The following is an 18,656-nucleotide window of genomic DNA, read 5'->3' on the forward strand; positions in this document are numbered from 1 at the left end:
TTATCACTATTATTGTTGTTTAGCCGCTAAGTGTCCAATTCTTTGTGACCCCACAGACTGCAGCACGCCAGGCTTCCCTATCCTTCACTGTATCCCAGAGTTTGCTTAAATTCATGTCCATTGAGTCGGTGATGTTATCTAACTATCTCATCCCTGCCGCCCTCTTCTTCTTTTGCCTTCAACCTTTCCCAGCGTCAAGATCTTTTCCAGTGAGTTGGCTGTTTGCATCAGGTGGCTGAAGTATTAGAGCTTCACCATCAGTCCTTGCAATAAATATTCAGGGTGGATTTCCTTTAGGATTGACTGGCTTGGTCTCCTTGCAGTCCAAGGGACTCCCAAGAGTCTTCTCCAGCACCACAATTCAATTATGACTATATTAATTCTACATCATCACTATAAATAACATCAATTGTGGAGTCAAGTAGTATATTTTGATTGTTTCATGTCTTGAACAACCCTTTGTTTGTTATGAAGCCATAATTATTTAAGCAATTTATTTAGTTTATTATGCACCTACCTTTAGTTTATTTCTTTTTTAAATTTATTTTTAATTGGAGGGTAATTGCTTTATAGTGTTGTGTTGGTTTCTGCTGTACAACGTCAATCAGCCATAAGTATATACATATGTCCACTCCCTCTTGAACCTGCCTCCATTAAGTTTATTTCTGAAATGCCAATTCTGTCAAATACTTATTAATATTTTCTCTCAGATAGTCAACATATTAGACAATCTAAGAAATTCGTTTTCTTTCTCCTGAAGACTTGCTCCAGCCCCACTGGGTAATTCTTTTTAGTCATCAGCGCCATCTGCTGACTGTTAGCGGAGTGGAAAGACAAAAATGAAGCACCAGGTTGTTTTTAAACCAGAAAATGTCCTTTCCATGATCTCTAACCTTGAGAATCTGGAGGAAGGAATATGGTCCTTGTGATAGAAGAGAGAGTATAAAATATTTAAATATTCTCTTTCCTTCTTTTTTTTTTATGTGAACCATTTTTAAAGTCTCTATTGGATTTTGTTACAATATTGCTTCTGTTTTATGTTTTGTTGTTACAACACTGCTTCTGTTTTATGTTTTATTGTTTTGGCCTCGAGGGATGTGGGATCTTTGTTCCCAGATCAGGGATCAAACCCACACCCCCTGCACTGGAAGGCAAAGTCGTTATCACTGGACCAGCAGGGAAATCCCTAAATGCTCTCTTTGCCTTGTCATCCTCTTCTTTCCTGTTTTCCTAGAAGAAGGAAATTCTGTTATAATCTTCCTTTTCATACATTGGTCTTTCTAAGCCTTTGACTGACCCACCAAAGGAAGAGGGAAAGGTCAGCTACCTATTTAGTTTACTTACACATTTATTAGATGTACTAATGTTTGATAAACTGCACATATTTGAAGTGTATAGTTTCATAATTTTTTAAATCATTGCCACAATCAGGATAATGAACATTCTACTCCAATTTCCTCGTGTGTCTTTGTAAACCATCCCTCTCTCCCTCCCCAGACCATCCACAGGCAACCACTGATCTTTTTTCTGTCAGTATATATTAGTTTACACTTTTTATAATTTTATACAAATGGGAACATACAGTATGTACTCTTTTTTTGTTGTTGTTTGGCTTCTTTCGTATACATTCTTATTTTGAGATTCATCATATTATTGTTTGTATCAGTAGTTTATTTCACTTTATTGCTGAGTGGTATTGTATGCAAGTCTTTATCCTTTCTCTTGGAGAAATACTTAGAGGTGGACTGTTTAGAGTGTATGGTAAGTATATGCTTAACTTGTGAAGAAACTGCCAAAAATTTTACAAAGTAGTACTAATTTATATTCCCACCAATAGCATGTCAGAGCTTCACAATTTGCCAACACTTGATATGGTCAGTCTTTTTAACTTGAAAATTCCAGTGGTTGTGTAGTGTTTTCTCCTTGTGTTTCAAATTTGATTTGCATTTCCATGATGAGTAATGATGTTGAGCATCTTTTCATGTGCTTATTTTGAACTACTCATTTTTAAATACTCCATTGATAATAGGGTTAACCCTGAGTTTGGGCAAATGAAGCAAATGACAGGTGCCATAAAAGAATCTCACTCCCCGATTGGCTATGAAATTCTTCTTAACTTACTTGAAATTCCCACACTTGAGGGATGAAGTTATGTACTCTTTTGAGTTAACCAATATAAGGAGCAGTTTCTCAAAAAGATGTTTTGAGTTAAAATGCCTAAGTTATCTGTAAGTGAGGACAGCAATGGATATGTTTCCTCTAATTTTCTTCCATTAGAACAGATTGTTTTCTGGATTAGCTAAGTGTCTTAGTTGCATTCGACTCTATGTGACCCCATGGACTGTAGCCCGCCAGGCTCCTCTGTCCATGGAATTCTCCAGGCAAGAATACTGGAATGGGTTGCCATTTCCTCCTCCAGGGGATCTTCCTGACCCAGGGATTGAACCCGTACCTTACAGGCAGATTCTTTACCATCTCAGCCATCAGGGAAGCAGGTCATCTTTAAAAGTAAAGAGACTGTGCTTTGGGGGAATGGCAGAGTGGCTGCGGTCCTTAGAGAAGATAGAGAGTCAGGAATAGAAGGTAAAGAATTGCAAAAGAACTTTGAAATAGCAGACCAAAAGGACGCTCTGTCTGGTAGGCACTGGCTGGTGTGTATGTGTGTCCTGGAGAGTTAGGTTAGATGGGTGAGACTGAGAGAAGAGGGAGGAGTAAAGCGCTGTTACCTTAGAACATCCTGGACTAGAACAGCTTCTATTTGCTTTTCTTCTACAAACTAGATTCCTTCTATCTGGGGCTTCCCCCTACTTTCCAGCTCTCCCTTTTGGGTTTCATATGACAGAAGAAGAAAATAGTTTTTGTGATGGCAGCCACTGCCTGCAGCTCCCTTTCCCTGCCTAGTCCACAACTAAAATCTTCAATAGCTGTTTTCTTGACAGGACAGTATAATGTCAAGATTAAGTTAAGTCTCCGAAGCCAGATTTCCTGGATTCGGTTTCTAGCTCTACCATTTGTAAGCTGTGTTACTGTGGAAAAGTTGCTTAGTCTTCCTGTACCTCATTTTCCTTATATAACAACAGAGATAAGAAAATTACCTTCCTTAGAGAGTTGTGAGTATTAGATGAATTAATAATTTTAAATTGTTTAGGAAAATGGCCTGGCAGGTTTTAAGCTCTCAGTAAGTGTTAGCTCTTAATTGAATTTTAAACTCTTTGGCCCCACTTTCAAGGCACTTCATAATCTCGCTTCTATCCATTTATCCCTTACTTCTCATCTACTTCATTTGAATTTTGCTGGTTTCTTCACTGAATCATGAATCTGTGAATGTCTAGATGGTTTCCTCTGCCTAGAAGATCCTTAATTCAAAACCAATCTTACCCAGTCTTCAAAGATCACTTCAGATCCTATCCCCTCTATTACCTCTTATTATTTATTATTTGAGTTCTTCTCAATCATCTTCCCATTTGAATTCATAGTATCATGGAATTTAGTGAATAATTACACACTCATCACTCCATGTAAGTCAGTTTGTCTCCCTAATAGCCTGTAAACTTCCTGAAGGCAGAACAATATCTCATGCTTTTGAGCCCTCTTTCGGTGCAGTGAACACATTGACTTTATGCCATCTTAAGCGTCTGTAAAGAGATTCAACATAGACAACAATGTGAAGACTCCATAGCTTTAATATCAGATTAGTTAGGGGTGGGGATGATAGCTTCTTTCCTACCCGTGTCATTCTCCAAAGACAGAGATTCCTTTCACCAAAAATCCAAACAACTCCCACTTCATTTATGAACCAAGAAAGCAGAACACATCTTACCCACATTATACTTATCAAATAGATTCTTTTCCTCATCGTTTCCTCCTCTTTCTACCTTCCAAGAGAAAATATCGTTCGATTTTGAGTTTCTGATGGGTAATGATCATGTCTTCCTCTTTCAGTTCTTCTCTATTAAAAGTCTCAACCCTTAAGTTTTCTACTGATCCTCAGAACCCCATAACCTCTACGCTTGTAGGGGTGGTCTCAGGAGGAGATGGACTGGAACAATTTGCTTACTATAAACGAGACTGGGAAAATTAGTGAAGAGCCCCTACTGAGGTCTGGAATGCAGAAACCTTGCCCAGAATCCTTATTCTGTGATCATTTCAACCCTAGACTGCCGCCTTCTCTCGTCTTCTCTCACTCTGGAAAAATGTTATTGTTTCATGTGTTTCTTACCCTCATTGTTAATCTTCAGTGATTCTTATGTTCTCCCTTGCCAATCTCTATCTGCAAATCACTTCTAGACCCATCATGGTTACTGAATGTTGGCCTGGTTACTGAATGCAAAGCCACAGAACAAAGAGCCCAGAAAGAAGTGGAGCTAGGAGGGTTGCTGAGGAAAGAGGAACCCCGGCATCTGAGGGGAAGAGGTGTAGTTTTTCCAAGTCTGGCAGGAAGGCTCGGGCGTCCTCCAGAGCTGCCTGAGCTGCCACAGTAAAGTTAGGGTCACCGGAGATGACAACATCAAACACACAGGAATGAAAGTAAGCGTCTTCAACCGGCAGCCCTTCCTTGCACAGCTGTCTGGCAGCATCCATGGTTATAGTTCCCCGACGACTGCGCACTGAACGGGAGAGCCGCTGACTCGGAGGGCATCCCCCAACGCAGAGCTGCAGGTCCTGCTCAGCTGAGAAGGCCCTGGCCACATCCTCGGCCACTCTGATGGAGAAGGAGAGCTGCCCAGCTGTCTGCCGAATGATTATAGTTGTGCCAATGTAGGCAGCTCGGATCTCCACATGGCTCCCAGGGTTAGCCGTTCGAATGGACAAACTTGAGCCCCCAGGTCGATCACCTCCATTGATAGAACCATCTTCAAAGGCTGCAGGAAGGTTGTCTACCTCAGCCTGGTAGACCTTTTGATCAATGCATTCCTGCATGTTCTTAAATATAATGGTGAGCTGTAAGGGCAAGAGGGAGAACACAGTTTATTTGGGGCTCAGTGCAACCTTCCCCGCTTCCATCAACCAGGCCTCATTATTGTACATAGTCAGGGATCTGATCCCAGCAGAGATGCAAGGCTTATCATGGGCCTCACTCCTTGATCCTGTCTTTATGTTCTGATACTGTTTCATCCCTGCTCCATCCCTTTCCTTCCTGTTTGGGCTCAACCTCAGCTCCTCCCATAGAAGGAAAAGTTTCCTTTCTGTAACTCCTCAACCCAGGGCTTCTCAACTTTCCTCTCCAAGGAGGGAAAGTGATTTACAGGAGCAAGTGTTCCGTAGGGGGAGTGCTTCAAGATGTGGGAGTGGTTGAGGAGGAAAGGGAATAGAGCAGCGCTGCTGAAAACTGGTAGGGTTGGCATGGGAGTGGAACCCTGGGGTGACCATGGAGGAGCAGTTGAGTCCCTGACCTTCCGTGTGGTGGTGGCGTTGGCCCCCGATGCCACGGGGGAGCTGGTGGCCTGGACAAAGAGGAAGTCATTATCCAGCAAGGGCCAAGCTCCTTGGACACGGCACGTGTGAAAGTGGTGATGGAAGGTGCGCACGTGAGGGTCCCCGAAGGAGGCGCAGTGCAAGAAGCCTGGGGGTTGTCGGTGCAGTCGGGAAAACCGGCCTTCATAGTCACAGGGGTCTGGGGCTGGGGAGCCAGAGGCGCGGATCGGGCCTGCGCCTGGAAAGACGGGGCCCCGGGGTGGGGGAGGGGCCGTCGGGCCCTGGCGGGAGCAGTTGTGCTGAATCATCAGGTCTTCGATGCCGTGCACAGCAGAATGGAAGGCGAGGTCCCCGCGGCAGGTGCGGGCCGTGCGCCGAGTGCAGAGCGCGTAGGAGCGGAGGGCTCGGCAGAGGCCGCTGGAGCCCACCCCTCCACCCCGGCCTCCTCCTCGAAGGGCTTCTGGTGAACCCCCACCTCTAAGGCTCAGAGTGGAAGATACATACTCAGCATTGCAGCGGAGGATCTTGCATTGAGAATAAGCTGAGGGAGGAAGGGAGAGAGGAGTGTGAGCGGGTCCCCAGATCCCCGCTCAACCTCAACCATAATTCTCCCAGGTCTCATGGGGGGATAGCAGCAGATCCTAAAACCCAGCTGAGAGCCTCCCCCAGTTCCCAATCCCCAGCCGCCAGCCCCCAGCTTCCTAGTCTTGTCCTCATTCAGTCTTGCTAAAGATGGGTAAGCCCTGCTAGATCTCTTCTGCCTGTGGATCAAGGGCTTTCCCAGTGCCCTTCCCCAAGTTGAATGGTGAATAAAATATACCTATCTGAGAGTGGAGCAAGTGACTGCGACCCCTCAGCACCCATCTCATCTCATTCACCCACGCTCACATGCCCACCCCTACATTGCAGCCTACCCCCTAGACCCCCCAAAGCCTTACCTAACCCTTCCTTACCATGTCCACAGAGGAGCAGCAGGAGAGTGAGAATGCTTAGAGTTGGGGGACTGCCATGGGGGGACCAGGGACTAGGGGACTGGCCTGGGTCCCCCATACCTATCCAGCCAGGTCCCCCCAGGTTCCGGTTCTTTCCAGCTGATGACCCTCCTACCTAGTGAATTTTGACCGGACGTCCTGTAAGGGACTGAAAAAAGAAATGTGGCTGGGCATGGGGAAGAGAAGAGTTGAAGATTGTTCAGAATGATGTGAAGAGAATCTGGGAAGATCAAGAAAAGAATGAGCTGACTGGAGTTTAGGGGAAATGAGACTCCCTGAACTAAACATGCGGCTGTTAAGCCTCTGTGCCCTGCTTTTGTGACCACTTTCAGGCCCCTTATGCAATACCCCTAGGTGGGGGTGGAAGAAAGGTTGAGTGGACTCGGGGGGCAGAGTCCACTGTATTGCCCCATACTGAGCTACCAAACAGCAGAAATGTCAAAAAGAGGAATCATGTGGATAGATCAGATCTCAGTCATACCAGTGGGCTCCCCAACAGAATTAGGATCTGAAAATATATCAGAGACTACCTCTTATTTGCTCTTCCCAATCATGAGGGGACACCCTACAGAGGTCATTCATTGATTTTCCTCCTTTGTGTCAGAATTTTCAGTAAGGAGGAGTAAGGGTGGGATATACATCCCATCTCTGGAATCAGTATTCAAATGAAAAGGGAACCAGTCTCTTTCATCTACTGTAGAGAGCTAAAATTATCCCTCTGTCTCATGGAACAATGGATGCAAACCAAGCATGCAAATCAATATTTGTTATGAGTCAACATTTCTTCTTCATGAGTCAACATTTCTTCAAATCTGACTGAAGAACCACTCTTTCCATTGATCTTACCTTTCCATCGATCTTAACTTTGCAAGTTTACAAGTCAATCTTTTGATGAGGACAAGGCTTGGGGAGGGGCTAACTCCCTCTTGCCAAACTACTCTCTCTGGAGTTAGGGATATGACTGAGGGAGAGTCATGCAGGAGGGAAAATAGGATGATGGGACTAGAGTTGTAGGGAGAAATCACTTACAACAAGGAATAATCCCCACCCTTGGAAGCCCAATGTGAAGGGCACTGATAAGTAGGAACAAGATAGAGGGTATCAGTGACTAATCATCTGAAGCTAAATTTGGCCTTGGTGAGAAAACCACAGAATAGGAGGTGTAGGAAACTTCTACTAAAGAAGGAGACTTCATCAGAAGTCTTGAGGTAACAGGAGGAGAGAGCTAAGACTCCCAGAGGAGAGATGGAGGTTTAGACTTCTAGTGGCCAGAGGCCAGAAAGCTTAAGACAGAAGGAGAAATGGAGACTGGGGCACCTTGGTATGGAAGAGATCCTAGATTTGCACCAGAGACATCCAAGTTGATGTCATAATTTTATGAGATTCTAACTTCAATTTAGAAGCTTTTTAAAGGAATTGCAATTTAATTTTGACTTACTGTTTCCAGAGGTCAAACATTAGTCTGATATCCAATTCTCCAGCCATGACTGTCTACTGTATCAGTCAGCTCCAGCCAGGGGATCCCCCGTCTCTTTCTCCATGTCTCCCCTAGGTCCCCAGACCGGCTGCAGTCTCACTGAGGTCAGGGAACCAGAGAAGGTCTGGTGTGGGGGGAAGGGGGACTAGATGGCTGGCCGGAGTACTGGACAGCTGAGCGGGGGAGGGACGTGGCTACTGAGTTGACTGTTTTAAAAATAGCTAAGTCCAAAATTCCAGGAGTGTTGATGGGGGTAGGGTGTTGGAGTGTTGGCAAGGGGGTGGGGAGGGTGGAGAGGGTAGGAGGATTAGAAAGAATATGGAGTATAGGGTGCCAAGTGGCACAGCAAGGATAGAAATATGACCAGCAAATCAGATATCCAGTTTGAGCTTACATGATTCTAGTCCCTGCCTACTCCAAGCAGCCCTCCAGCACTGTCAATAATTTAAAAGCCCTCAGGCCTTTAAAAATTAGAATGGACAACTGTATACCTTTAGCTCACCACCCTCATCCCTGCCATATTGAATATTGCATTTAGTTTCTACAGAACATATCTAGGAGGTAGCTGACTTTAAATAAGTTCCATAGCAGAGGTAGTTCACAGCCCCTCCCCCATCTTTGTAGAGTATTTCAGGACTTAAAAAGCCAGCTGTCTAGAGAAGAAATCTGAGCTCTGAGTTGTTTAGGATGAGTGTTTGTTTCAGTCTACCAGCTCAGATCCTCGCAGCTGTCTATTCCCCAACCGCCTTCATTTTCATTACCTTATTTATATAGCAGCTCCTCTTTGCAGGTATACACACAAACACATAAGCTTCTGAGTTGCTGAGGGAGGAGGCCAGCAAAGTCAATGAGGGAAAGAAGGAATGGGGATACAATTTTTTGAAGGGGAGAGGAACTTAGATAAAGTGAGAGAAAAAGAGATTCAGAAACATACTTTTGTGGAGTAACATAATCTTGTGACCTTTTAAGAGACTGCAACCAAGGAATTTAGCCACGTTGTATTTTTGCAGCCCTAGGCATCAGGTATCATCATTTCTTAGTACTTGCCAAGTGAAATTAACACAAGGACTGATTTCAAATAGTGTCACTAAGGCACGTGCACTAATTTGCTCTACACTTAGTTCAGAATCCAGAAGTCCACAGAGTATTCTTCTCTTTTTTATACATACAGATCTGAAATTTTTTTTCTCTTCACCACATTAAGGTGAAGGGTTTTATTACCGAAATGTAAACAAGGGTTTTATTACAGAAATGTAAAATGACCCCACCCAAACAATCCAAGTGATTTAAAATCAATAATTTGACTGTGACATCCCAAGTGGTATATACTTTTAAGGACAAAAAGAAGTGCAAAGATATTTTAAGTAGTCATATTATTGGTGGTAGAATTGGTATTGTTATTCTGAAAGTATTCTAGGTGGTGGTGGTGTTCAGTCGCTAAGTTGTGTCTGACTCTTTGTGACCCCACGGACTGCAGAATGCCGGGCTTCCCTGTCCTTCAGTATCTCCTGGAGTTTGCTCAAATTCATGTCCATTGAGTCGGTATTGCTGTCTAACCATCTCTTCCTCTGTTGCCCACTTCTCCTTTTGCCTTCAATCTTTCCCAGCATCAAGGTCTTTTCCAATGAGTCAGCTCTTCACATCAGGTGGCCAAAGTATTGGAGCTTCAGCTTCAGTATCAGACCTTCTGATGAATATTCAGGATTGATTTCCTTTAGGATGGACTGGTTTGATTTCCTTGCAGTCCAGGGGAAGAGCCTTCTCCAGCACCACAATTCAAAAGTATCAGTTCTTCACTGCTCAGCCTTCTTTATGATCCAGTTCTCACATCTGTACGTGAATACTGGAAAAACCATAGCTTTGACTATAGAGACTTTTGTTGGCAAAGTGATGTCTTTGCTTTTTAATATGCTGTCTAGGTTTGTCATATCTTTCCTTCCAGGGAGTAAGCGTCTTTTAATTTCATGGCTGCGGTTACCGTCCACAGTGATTTTTAGAGCCCAAGAAAATGAAATCTGTCACTGCTTCCACTTTTTCCTCTTCTACTTGCTGTGAAGTGATGGCACTGGATGCCATGATCTTAGTTTTTTGGATGCTGAGTTTTAGGCCAGCTTTTTCACTCTCCTCTTTCACTCTCATCAAGAGACTCTTTAGTTCCTCTTTGCTTTCTGCCAGTGGTATCATCTCCATTTGTAAGGTTGTTGATATTTCTCCTGGCAATCTTGATTCCAGCTTGTGATTCATCCAACCCAACATTTCGCATGATGTACTCTGCATGGAAGTTAAATATGCAGGGTGACAGTATACAACTTTGTTGTACTCCTTTCCCAATTTTGAACCAGCCAGTTGTTTCATGTAAGGTTCTAACTGTTGCTTCTTGAGCTGCATACAGATTTCTCAGGACACAGGTAAGGTGATCAGGTATTTCCTTCCCTTTAAGAATTTTCCACAGTTTGTTGTGATCCACACAAAGACTTTCATGTAGTCAATGAAGCAGAAGATTTTCTGGAATTCCTTTACTTTCTCTATTATCCACTGAATGCTGACAATCTGATCTCCGGTTCCTCTGCCTTTTCTAAACTCAGCTTGTATATCTGAAAGTTCTCAATTCAAGTACTTCTGAAGCCTAGCTTGAAGGATTTTGAGGATAACCTTACTAGCATGCTAAATGAGTGCAATTGTCTGGTAGTTTGAACATTCTTTGGCACTGCCCTTCTTTGGGATTGGAATGAAAACTGACCTTTCCCAGTCCTGTGGCCACTGCTGAGTTTCTAAGTTTTCTGACATGTTGAGTACAGCACTTTAATAGCATCGTCTTTTCGGATTTAAAATAGCTCAGCTGGAATTCCATCACCTCCACTGGCTGTAACAAGAGAAATTAGAAAATATTTGTAATAGAATAAAAATGAAAAGAGAATTTGCAAGAATTTGTTGCCCTTCCTTAGGCCCACTTGACTTCACACTCCAGGATGTCTGGCTCTAGGTGAGTGATCACACCATCGTGGTTACCTGGGTCATTAAGACCTTTTTTGTATAGTTCTATGTATTCTTGCCATGTCTTCTTAATCTCTTCTGCCTCTGTTAGGTTCCTACCGTTTCTGTCTTTTTCATGCCCGTCCTTGCATGAAATGTTCCTTTGATATCTCCAATTTTCTTTTTTTTCCCCTTTCCCCCCCCCCCCCCCAATTTTCTTGAAGAGATCTTGCCCATTTTATTGTTTTCCTCTACTTTGCATTGTTCACTTAAGAAGGTCTTCTTATCTCTCCTTCCTGTCTCTGCAACTCTGCATTCAGTTGGGTATATCTTTCCCTTTCTCCCTTGCTTTTCCCTTCTCTTCTTTCCTCAGCTATTTGTAAAACTCCCTCAGACAATCACTTAGCCTTCTTGTTTTTCTTTTTCTTTGGGATGATTTTGGTCACTGCCTTCTGTACAGTGTCATGAGCCTCTGTCCATAGTTCTTCAGGCAGTCTGTCTTCCAGATCTAATCCCTTGAATCTATTTGTCACCTACACCATATAATCATAAGGGATTGGCCTTATGGCCTAGTAAGTTTTCCCTAGCTTCTTCAAGTTAAGTCTGAATTTTGCAATAAGGAGCTAATGATCTGAGCCATAGTCAGTTCCAGTTTTTGCTGACTGTATAGGGCTTCTCCATCTTTGGCTGCAAAGAATACAATCAGTTGGATTTCAATATTGACCATCTGGTGATGTCCATGTGTAGGGTCATCTCTTGTGTTGTTGGAAGGGGTATTTGGTATGACCACTGTGTTCTCTTGACAAAACTCTGTTAACCTTTGCCCTGCTTCATTTTGTACTCCAAGACCAAACTTGCTTATTATTCCAGGTATCTCTTGACTTCCTATTTTTGCATTCCAATTCCCTATGATGAAGAGGACATCTTTTTTTGGTGTTAGTTCTAGAAGGTCTTGTAGGTCTTCATAGAACTGGTAAACTTCAGCTTCTTTGGCATCAGTGGTTGGGGCATAGACTTGGATTACTGTGATGTTGAATTGTTTGCCTTGGAAATGAACCGACATCATATTGTCATTTTTGAGATTGCACTCAAGTACTGCATTTCAGACTCTGTTGTTGACTATGAGAGCCACTCCATTTCTTCTAAGGGATTTTTGCCCACAGTGGTAGATATAATGGTATCTGAATTAAATTCACCCATTCCTATACATTTTAGTTCACTGATTCCTAGGATGTCAATGTCCACTTTTGCCATCTCCTGCCTGACCATGTCCAATTTATGATGATTCATGGACCTAACATTCCAGGTTCGTATGCTATATTGTTCTTTGCAGCATCGAAGAACTTTCACCACCAGACACATGCACAACAGAGCACTGTTTCTGCTTTGGCCCAGTCTCTTCATTCTTTCTGGAGCTATTAGTAATTGCCCTCTGCTCTTTCTCAGTAGCATACTGGGCATCTTTATATCTTTTTGCCTTTTCATATTGTTCATGGTTCTCACAGCAAGAATACTGGAGTGGTTTGAGACTCCCTCCTCCACTGGACCACATTTTGTCAGTGTCCACTATGACCCGTCTGTCTTGAGTGGCCCTGCAGAGCATGGCCCATAGCTTCATTGAATTACGTAAGCCCCTTTGCTCCAACCAGGATGTGATCCTTGAGGATTGTGGTATACTATTGGATAAAACAAATGAGTAATAATGTTAGTGTCTTTGTGAAACAGGATTTTTTTTAAGATTTATTTATTCATTTTTGGTTTTGGTGGGTCTTCATTGCTGTGCACAGACTTTGGCTGTGACTGGGGGCTGTGGGGCTGGGCTACTCTTCCTTGCAATGTGCAGGCTTCTTATTACAGTGGCTTCTCTTGTTGCAGAACACAGGCTGTAGGCACATGGGCTTCAGTAGTTGCAGCTCCTCAGGCTTAGGGATTGTGGCTCATGGGCTCTAGAGCACTGGCTCAGTCGTTGTGCCACTTGGAGCTTAGTTCCTCTGTGGTATGTGGGAACTTCCCAGACCATGGATCAAACCCATGACCCCTGCATTGGCAGACAGATTCTCAACCACTAGGCCACCAGGGAAGTCCCATAACCCAAGGTCTTTGATGAAGAATAGAGAGATGTAGGGGCTTCCCCAGGGGCTCAGCAGTAAAGAATCCACCTGCAATGTAGGAGATGTGGGCTTGATCCCTGGGTCAAGAAGATCCCCTGGAGGAGGAAATGGCAACCCACTCCAGTACTCTTGCCTGGAGAATCCCATGGACAGAGGAGCCTGGCTGGCTACAGCCCATAGGGTCACAAAGAGTCAGACACGACTGAAGCGATTTAGCACACATGAGTTTAAATTTAAATTAAATATAAAGGCATTCATTTTTCATAGTTTGGGATGTTGCTGTTTTACTCATTTGGAGCTATTATATAAAGACGTATTCTTTGTACCACCTCACATTTAATGTTTTTATCAATTCCTGCAAAGGTGAAGAATGCAGTGTTTGCATTTCCCTGTATTAAGATGAGCGCTCCAAAAATAAAGTGTTTCTAAAATCAAAGACTGCAAGTGAGCAAAAGATAGGTGTTCTTTCGTTGAACTGCTTAGGATGGTGGCCATATGAGATTACTTGGGATTAAGAATTTATAAATCAATAATTCTTAATTTTTTTGGATCACAAACTCCTCTTGAAAATCTAATGAGAGATATGAGCCCCATCCTCAGAGAATGCTCAAGTATGTCTGTGCTTTTCCTGCTCCAAGAGTATTTTACATTCTCTTTGAAGCAATTATACTATGGACATTGTGCGAGTATGCTAAGTCCCTTCAGTCTCATCCAACTCTTGGCAACCCTATAGACTGTAGCCAGCCAAGCTCAACTGTCCATGGGATTCTCCAGGCAAGAGTACTGGAGTGGGATTGCCATTTCCTCCTCCAGGGGATCTTCCTGACCCAAGGATCAATCTGTCATCTTCTCCATTACATGCAGATTCTTTACCACTGAGCCACCGGGAAAGCCCCATGGTGGGGGTGGGTTGGGGGGCTGTATGCATTGAGTAGCTCTAAAAAACTTGCCCCAGTTGCTGAAGAATATCCACTACAGTATATACCCTCACAGATTGTCTTTTGTTTATTTGGGTTTATATTAATTTCTATCTTGGGGTCTTATAGGGGAGAGAATTAACTAGTTGGGTAGAAAATCCTGTCATGTTGCCAGAAAGTGTTTTTATATTTCATGTTTCTTTTGATGTGTATTCAGCATCTGGATCACTAGCACACTTATTTATTGATTTTATGGACCAGAGGCTCCTGATCTCCATAGAAACTGTGGATCTTCTAACGTCTGAAAAAGGATTATCCTCTCAATCATGAAGGTGAATTTGAGAAACTGAGTCGGGTAGAGCAGAGGCAGTGAAAGTAATGAAAAAGGGAGATTAGGGCTCAAAGCTTACTGAGGTGTGTCACAGGCGCTTGAGTATAAAACTGCCTTCAGGGTTTCTTAATGGGGCCTTATTAACATTATGGGAGGGACAATTTTGTATGTGTGTATGTGGAACTGTCCTGCCCAGTGCAGTACATTTAGCATTCTTATCTCCCCTCCCGTCAAGTGCCATCCCCAGTCAATGTAAATTTTTAAATGCCCCTACATGTTTCCAAAGGCCCCCTAGAAGGTGGTTGAGGAACACTACCAGATATTCTTAATCCTTGGTAGTCTCATACTACCATGACATAAACTGGTTTAGCAGAAGGGGACTATCCTTGCTTTAGCAAGATACAGGACATTTCTATCAAAGGATCCCCTATGTAGCCCCACTCACTTCCCTCCTATCATCATCTCCACCTTAATATCTAGCAACAACTAATCTGATCTCCATTTCTATAAAAATGCTATATAAACAGGTTAGAGTATATAAGCTTTGGGGATTAGCATTTATCACACAGCAGAATTCTCTGGAGATTCATCCAAGTTATGTGTATATCAATAGTTTGTTCTTTTTTATTGCTGAGTACTATTCCATGCTATAGATGTACCACAGTTTCTTTAACCATTCACTTGTTAAAGGACATCTGTGTTGTTTCCAGTTTTTGGCTTTTCATTAATAGATTTGCACATAGGTTTTTTTGTGTGAACATTAGTTTTTATTTCTCTGGGATAAATGCCCAGGAGTGTAAACACTGGATCATGTAAAAATTGCATAGTTAGGGTTTTTCTTTAAATAAACTTTTTTTTTTCTGTAAATAAACTGTTTTCCACAGTGGTTGTACTGTTCTACATTCCCACAAGCAATGTATGACTGATCCAGTTTCTCTGCATTGTTCTCACCAGCATTTGAGATTGTCATTTTAAATTTTAGCCATTCTGATAGGTATGTTATGATATCTAGTTGTGGTTTTAATTTGTATTTCCCTAATGGCTAATGATGCTGAACATCCTTTCATGTGTTTATTTGCTATCTGTATATCCTCTTTGGGGAAATGTTCCATCATGTCTTTTGATCATTTTCTCATTGTATTTTTTTTTGGTACCATTGAGTTAGAGAGTTCTTGTATATTCTACACAATAATCCTTTCTTGGATATATGGTTTACACATATTTTTTCCCAGTTAGCTTGTCTTTTTCATTCTCATAATAGTATCTTTTGCAGAGCAAATATATTTACTTTTGATGACATCTTCTTATTCAATTTTTCCTTTTACAGATTATATTTTTGGTGTCAAATTTTTGTCTAACCTTAGATCATGAGGAATTTCTCCTCTGTTTTTTTCTAAAAATTTTATGCTTCACATTTAAACTGTTGATCCACTTTGGTGTTAGTTTTTGTATAAAGTATGAGACTTAGGTTGAAAGTTTTGTTTGTTTGCTCTTTATTTGTTTGCCTATGGATATCCAATTTCTTCAGCAATATGTATTGAAAAAGCTATTCTTTCTCCATTGAATTGCTTTTTCACCTTTGTGAAAAAAATAAACTGGCATATTTGTTTTGGTCTGCTGCTGAGTTCGCTATTCTGTTTCATTGATCTGATATTTATTTTTCTGCCAATACCATACCATCTTTACTGCTGTAGCTTTTTAATAAACCTTGAAAATGGATGAGCTGATTCTTCCCACTTAATTCTTTTTCAAAACATGTTTTAGCTATTCTAGTTCCTTTGCCTTTCCACACAAGTTTTATAATAATTTTGTCTATGTCTACAAAAAAAATCTTGCTAGGATTTCCCTGTTACTCAGTTTTAAGTTGTGGCAAAATACATAAAACACAAAGTTCACAATTTTAACCATTTTAAAGCATACATTTCCGTGGCGTTTAGTACCTTCGAATTGTTATGCAACCATCACCATTATCTAGTTCCAGACATTTTCATCACCCCAAAAGGAAGCCCTGTTCCCTGTGAAGTCATTCCCCAACTTCTGGCAATGACTGATTGCTTTCTGTCTGTATGGATTGGTCCATTCTGGACATTTCATATAAATGAAATCATATGTGGCTCATGTCATTTAGCATGTTTTAGAGGTTCATCAAAGTAGTAGCATGTCAGTACTTCATTCTTTCTTTTTTAAAAATGTCTAATATTTATTCATTTGACTGTGTCAGGTCCCAGCTGGCACACAGGGTCCGTGCTGCATCATGCAGATCCTTCATTGTAGCGCACCGGACTCTCTAGTTGTGGCACCAGGGCTTAGCAGCTGCATGGCATGTGAGATCCCAGCTCCCCAACCAGCAATCAAACCCACGTCCTCTGCATTGTAAGGCAGACTCTTAACCACTGGACCACCAGGAAAGTCCCTTTGTTCTTTCTTATGTTCAAATAGTATACCATTGTATGTATATACTGCAGTTTGTTTATCCATTTATTCATCAGTGAACACTGGGGCTATTTCTACCTTTTGGCTATTGCTAGTATCATGCTGCTATGAGTGTGCATGTACAAGTATTTTTTTGAGTACCTGCTCTTAGTTCTTTGGGATCTATACCAAGCAGAGAAATTACTGGATTGTATTCTATGTTTAACATATTGAGAAGCTGCCAAACTGTGCTCCACAGCAGCTGCAACATTTTATATTCCTGCCACAAGTGGATTAAGGTTTCAATTTCACCTTATTCTCATCAACACTTGTTATTTTCCATTTTTAAAAATTATAGCCTTTTTGGAAAGTGTGAAGTAGTATCTTACTGTGATATATTTGCATTTCCTTAATAACTAATGGCATTGAGCATCTTTTCATATGTTGCTGGTCATTTGAATATCTTCTTTGGAGAAATTAAATTCAAATCATTTGCTCATTTTTTTAATTGAGTTGTTTGTCTTTTGTTGTTGAGTGGTAGCCTCTTCCTTCTTAAAGGATATCTTTGCTGGATATAGGAATCTGGGTTGACAGTCTTCTTTCAGTGCTTGAAATAAATTGTGCACTTCTTATGGCCTCCATGGTCTTTGAAGACAAATCTGCTGTCATTCAAATTGCTTATCTGTTGTAGGCAAGGTGTCATTTTCCACCATTTTTAAGATTTTTTTGTTTTTAGTTTCCAGCAATTTGATGATGATCTTTCTTGGCATGAATTTGTTGGGTTTATCTTCTTTAGGGTTTGCACAGCTTCTTGAATCTGTAGGTTTAACTTTTGCTAAATTTGAGGAGTTACTTATTATTTCTTTTAGTACTTTTTTTAGTCCTTTTCTTTTTCTCTACGCCTTCTGGGAATCTGATGACATGAATGTTAGATCTTTTGTTATAATCCCACAAGTACCTGTGACCCTGCTTTTTTTAAATTCCATTTCGTCTGTTGTTCAGATGGAGTAATTCCTGTTTTTTTATCTTTCAGTTCACCAATTCTTTTCTCTGTCCCCTCCACTCTGCTGTTGAGCCCATCCATTGAGAGTTTTTGTTGTATTTTTTAGTTATAAAATTTCTGTTCAGTTTTTCTTTATATTTTCTATTTCTTTGCTTAAACTTTTCTTTGCTGGAACTTTCTAATTTTTCATTTGTTTCAAGCATGTTCATAATTGCTTGTTGAAATATTTTTATGATGACGGCCTTAAAATCTTTGTCAGATAATTCAGCCATCTCAATCATCTAGGTATTGTCTGTTTTCATCCAATTCAAGATCTTTCTTATTGATATGATGAGTGCTTTTTAATTAAAGCCTGAACATTTGGGACCCTGGATCTTATTTAAACCTTCTGTTTCAGTTGGCTGCTTCTGACACTAATCAGGTAGAGGAAGTGGTGGGTAAGATGCCTTGTGAAAACCACATAGGTGTAGAATTCCAGGTTCCCCACTTTGTCTCCATCAACACCTGAGGAGAGGGGTTCCCTCATTACTGATGGGCAGGAGTAGGAGTTCCAGCTCCCCACATGGCCTCCACTGACACTGCAGGATACGAGTGCCTTTGTTATCACTAGGTGTTGGTGAAAGTACCACGAAAGTACCATGTTTCCTCTGATAGCAATCTGGCAGGGAAGAGGAGGAATACTTCCTTACAGGCCTGCTGAGAATGGAAATCTAGGTATCCCATTCAGTCTTTGCTGGTGTGGGTTGACGTGGGCCACAGTTCTTTCTGTGGTATTTGGCTGGAATACAGCAGTTATTATCGAAGAGTTTTTTTATTTTGCTAGGCTACCTCTTTCCCAGTCTTGTGACTAGAGAGAGCAGGCTTTTGTTGTTATTGTTTTGGTTTGGTTTGGTTTTATTTGGCTGCATCCATTGCATTTCCAGGTTGCCAGCTTCTTCAGCTCCAAGTCTGGGGTATATGAGACACTAAGAAAACCCAGGAAAGTCATCACTGTGGTTCCTTGGGCTCTGAGGCCCCTTGCTAGT

General features: G+C 41.8%; 1 protein-coding gene and 1 long non-coding RNA gene across 6 annotated transcripts in view; one reads left to right on the plus strand and one right to left on the minus strand.

Moving 5' to 3' along the window:
- The window catches only part of LOC122433910, a 34,159-nt gene that overhangs the window by 4,715 nt on the left and 10,788 nt on the right, over positions 1-18,656 (plus strand). Inside the window, exon 3 of one of the 2 annotated variants that reach the window (XR_006267204.1) lies at positions 14,103-15,911. The exons of the other annotated variant lie outside the window; for it this stretch is intronic. This is a non-coding gene — a long non-coding RNA (uncharacterized LOC122433910). Of the gene's footprint in view, positions 1-14,102; positions 15,912-18,656 lie in introns of those variants that run through there. 2 annotated transcript variants of the gene reach the window in all.
- HJV (hemojuvelin BMP co-receptor) lies at positions 3,666-8,041 on the minus strand. Of its 4 annotated transcripts, none has more exons than XM_043456903.1 (4): positions 7,846-8,032; positions 6,369-6,573; positions 5,394-5,956; positions 3,666-4,941 (listed from the first exon to the last, which is right to left on the minus strand). In XM_043456903.1, the coding sequence occupies exons 2-4, from the start codon at positions 6,463-6,465 to the stop codon at positions 4,318-4,320; spliced, it is 1,284 nt and encodes a 427-aa protein (XP_043312838.1). In that variant the 5' UTR covers positions 6,466-6,573; positions 7,846-8,032; the 3' UTR covers positions 3,666-4,317. The 4 variants fall into 4 exon arrangements, with proteins under 4 accessions (XP_043312838.1, XP_043312828.1, XP_043312845.1 ...); XM_043456893.1 differs by having other exon boundaries at positions 6,369-6,555; positions 7,846-8,030; XM_043456910.1 differs by lacking the exon at positions 6,369-6,573.

This window comes from Cervus canadensis, chromosome 2 (assembly GCF_019320065.1).
Source record: "Cervus canadensis isolate Bull #8, Minnesota chromosome 2, ASM1932006v1, whole genome shotgun sequence".
Taxonomy (NCBI): Eukaryota; Metazoa; Chordata; class Mammalia; order Artiodactyla; family Cervidae; genus Cervus; species Cervus canadensis.

Bases quoted from the DNA above. Each gene is read 5' to 3' on its own strand.
- HJV (XM_043456903.1), bottom strand. From the start codon at position 6,465: ATGGGGGACCCAGGCCAGTCCCCTAGTCCCTGGTCCCCCCATGGCAGT. The intron at 5,957-6,368 runs GTAAGGAAGGGT...TTCCTCCCTCAG, and splicing joins GCTGCTCCTCTGTGGACATG to CTTATTCTCAATGCAAGATC. The intron at 4,942-5,393 runs GTCAGGGACTCA...TTGCCCTTACAG, and splicing joins ACGCCACCACCACACGGAAG to CTCACCATTATATTTAAGAA.